We start from the raw sequence: 2,650 nt of genomic DNA, 5'->3' as shown, positions 1-2,650 counted from the left end.
ACTGCGCTCCGTTTACTGTCAAATTTCGAATGCAGTCATAAACTGAGAGAAGCTAGAATAATAATATCACAATTGATCGTCGATTTATAATGATACTATAGTATTTTAAAACACTTATTGCGAAAACTTATTGCGAAAAATTCAGTTTATTCAGTTTGAAGAAAAGATTTAACTATACAAGATTGTAATTGAATCTTCTTTGAGTCTGTTTTATTCTCCATGACAAGAAGATTACAAACAAAGGAAGGAAAACATTCGCATCAAATTGACTCGATACGAATACTGCGATGTTTAGCAATTTTTATTTGAATACATTAATTATTTGGAAGCTCATTTTAACATAATGCACGCGGTCGACCGGTAATTAAACAGACGATAATTAATCTTTACTAATTTCGCTAATTTTGCCGTTTCTATTTTTTCTGTTACAGAACGCCAGCATACCGCCATCAAACCACCTGCGTAAGTACACTGATTTAAAATTTTCATGTTAAACTTTTTCTTACTCTCATTATCTTTTCGCATGAAGCTGACATAAGTAGCTTTATCTGTCCTCATTTCCAGTCGATCTTACACATATTTAAAAGCACTTTTTTTTTGTTTAAAACATATATTTCGTATGCGTTGACAACGGAAGCATATGCTGGCGGATAATTATATATTCGAGATGAGTAATCGATAACTTTCGAGTATTCTTTAAATTTTTTGGAGTGAAATCTTATTTCAAAAGAATACTGTCACTATTGAAAAAGAATGAAAAATTTGCATTCTTGAATAGGAGCGGCAGATTTTCACTCTTTTTTGGAATGAGATTCATTCCGAGAGAAAGTAATCTCACTCCTTTTTTGGTGTGAATTTTATTCCAAAAGTATGAAATCTCACTTCAAAAAAGAGTGAAAATCTGTCACTCTTATTCAAGAATGCAAATTTTTCACTTTTTTCTATAATATGGTAATATTTTAACTCTTGGGAGAGATTTTGTTCCAAGAAATTTAGAGAGTAGGTAATCGATAACTTCTTCTCTCGCGTTGAGTGATTTGATTTCTTAATATTGCAATGTTTAAAGCCTATTTTACATGTACTAATTTTTCCTCAAATTTGACTCTGTGATTGATCGATTCTTATAACTATACTTACAACTATGTTTACGCAATTGTAGAATTGGCTTAAATCAGTAATAACATAGTTACATCGATGATGGGCGAACCGCGCGGATATGATGGAATAATAAAAAAAGAGCGATTGTAGGATGCATTGGCAAACATACTGGTTACATTGTAAACCGTAAAGTTTACTACCGAGGAGGGCTTTTAATTAAACCGTGCAGCGCGCCGCGCAATTTTTCGGAACGTTGACTATTTTGCTAAATATTTTGTTTTCAACCGCGCGTATGCAAACACGTCGTCGCGCGGTCTCTGGTTGTTTACTCTTAACCAAGCAGCTTTAATCCGCGCAAAAAAGTGCCGCTAGAATCCACGACTCGGACAAATAAAATTACGCAAAGCAGAAGATAGTCGCGATAGCAATGTGTCTCGTTATCGGTGTTACGTTCGCGTAAAGAAAAAAAAATGAAGAAACCGACAACTCGCGAAGAATTGGGAAAGGAAATACGCATCGCGACGATGGAGGGAGTTTGGGCAACACGTGGACGCTGCTAATAAAGATGTTTCGAAGTTTCTCACGTGTCATGGGTTTCTTGCTTTCGCGACAACGGTTGGTGGAACTTTCTTTCGCCTCTCGTAGACGAAACACTTCGTACATTTTTATGACGGACTTACCAGGTCTTCTTACTCCCATCGTCGCCCTTTTTCCGATGTTTCTTGAAATTCCCTCGTGAACTTAGAAACCTTTCGCGAGAAAGAGTCTGTTTTTGATGCAATATATCTCGCTTGTATGTTATCTAACTCGATTCGGGAAATTTGCTCGATAAATAAATAGTGAATGACGATAAATAGATTACCTTATATGTATCGATTTAATCGATAAAAATTACAATTGCTTTCTGGATTTTCTAGTTTTTTTTTTAATTATAACTAATTAATTGACATTTTTTAAATCTTTGGATTTTTATCCAGTTTTTTTAGTTACAACTAATTAATCTTCCGTCGTCCAACTGAAACTTTAAAGATTCAGGCGAATTTTCAATTTTGAATTATTCTGTTTCAAATTCGGACATGTATAAACAAAAAATGAAAAACGTTTCGGATTATATTTGTGAACGTGTGTCACAATTTTTAAGTGTATCACAATTTTTTTCAAAATTTTTAGAGCGTCAAATAACCCTTTAAAAAACACAATTACGCAACAATGGCCTGGTTGAACTATATGAAAGCAGAGAAAAAAAACGTTGGATTACGTTAGGAGAGTTAATCACAATTTTTTTAGTTAGCTAATTGATTGCAATTTAGAACTTTATTTTTGATCAGAATTGCATATATATAATTATAACAAAAGATTGTAGCACTTCAGTTACAGCAAAATTATAACAAAGAATTCAACAATAAAGAGTTCGTTCCTAAAGGCAAGATACCTTATCGTATACTTTGTCCGTATATTCTTTTTTCGTGCGATAATGCTATCTTTCGTTGATCTTTCAGCACAGTGGGATAAATTTAAAACGAATGTGTCGCTGCGAAAGTAAAAATTGCGT

The 2,650-nt window shown here is 33.6% G+C and overlaps 1 protein-coding gene across 7 annotated transcripts in view; it reads left to right on the top strand.

Annotated features, from left to right (window-relative positions):
- LOC108752307 (AF4/FMR2 family member 4) overlaps window positions 1–2,650 on the top strand; it is a 275,024-nt gene that overhangs the window by 247,526 nt on the left and 24,848 nt on the right. For all 7 annotated transcript variants that reach the window (XM_018493052.1, XM_018493054.1, XM_018493051.1 and 4 more), the window contains one exon: window positions 432–462. In XM_018493052.1, coding sequence (XP_018348554.1) covers window positions 432–462 — 31 coding nt within the window. The remainder of the gene's footprint in view (window positions 1–431; window positions 463–2,650) is intronic.

Source organism: Trachymyrmex septentrionalis, unplaced genomic scaffold, assembly GCF_001594115.1.
Source record: "Trachymyrmex septentrionalis isolate Tsep2-gDNA-1 unplaced genomic scaffold, Tsep1.0 scaffold6, whole genome shotgun sequence".
NCBI lineage: Eukaryota > Metazoa > Arthropoda > Insecta > Hymenoptera > Formicidae > Trachymyrmex > Trachymyrmex septentrionalis.
This window is presented reverse-complemented; position numbering and strand designations above follow the sequence as displayed.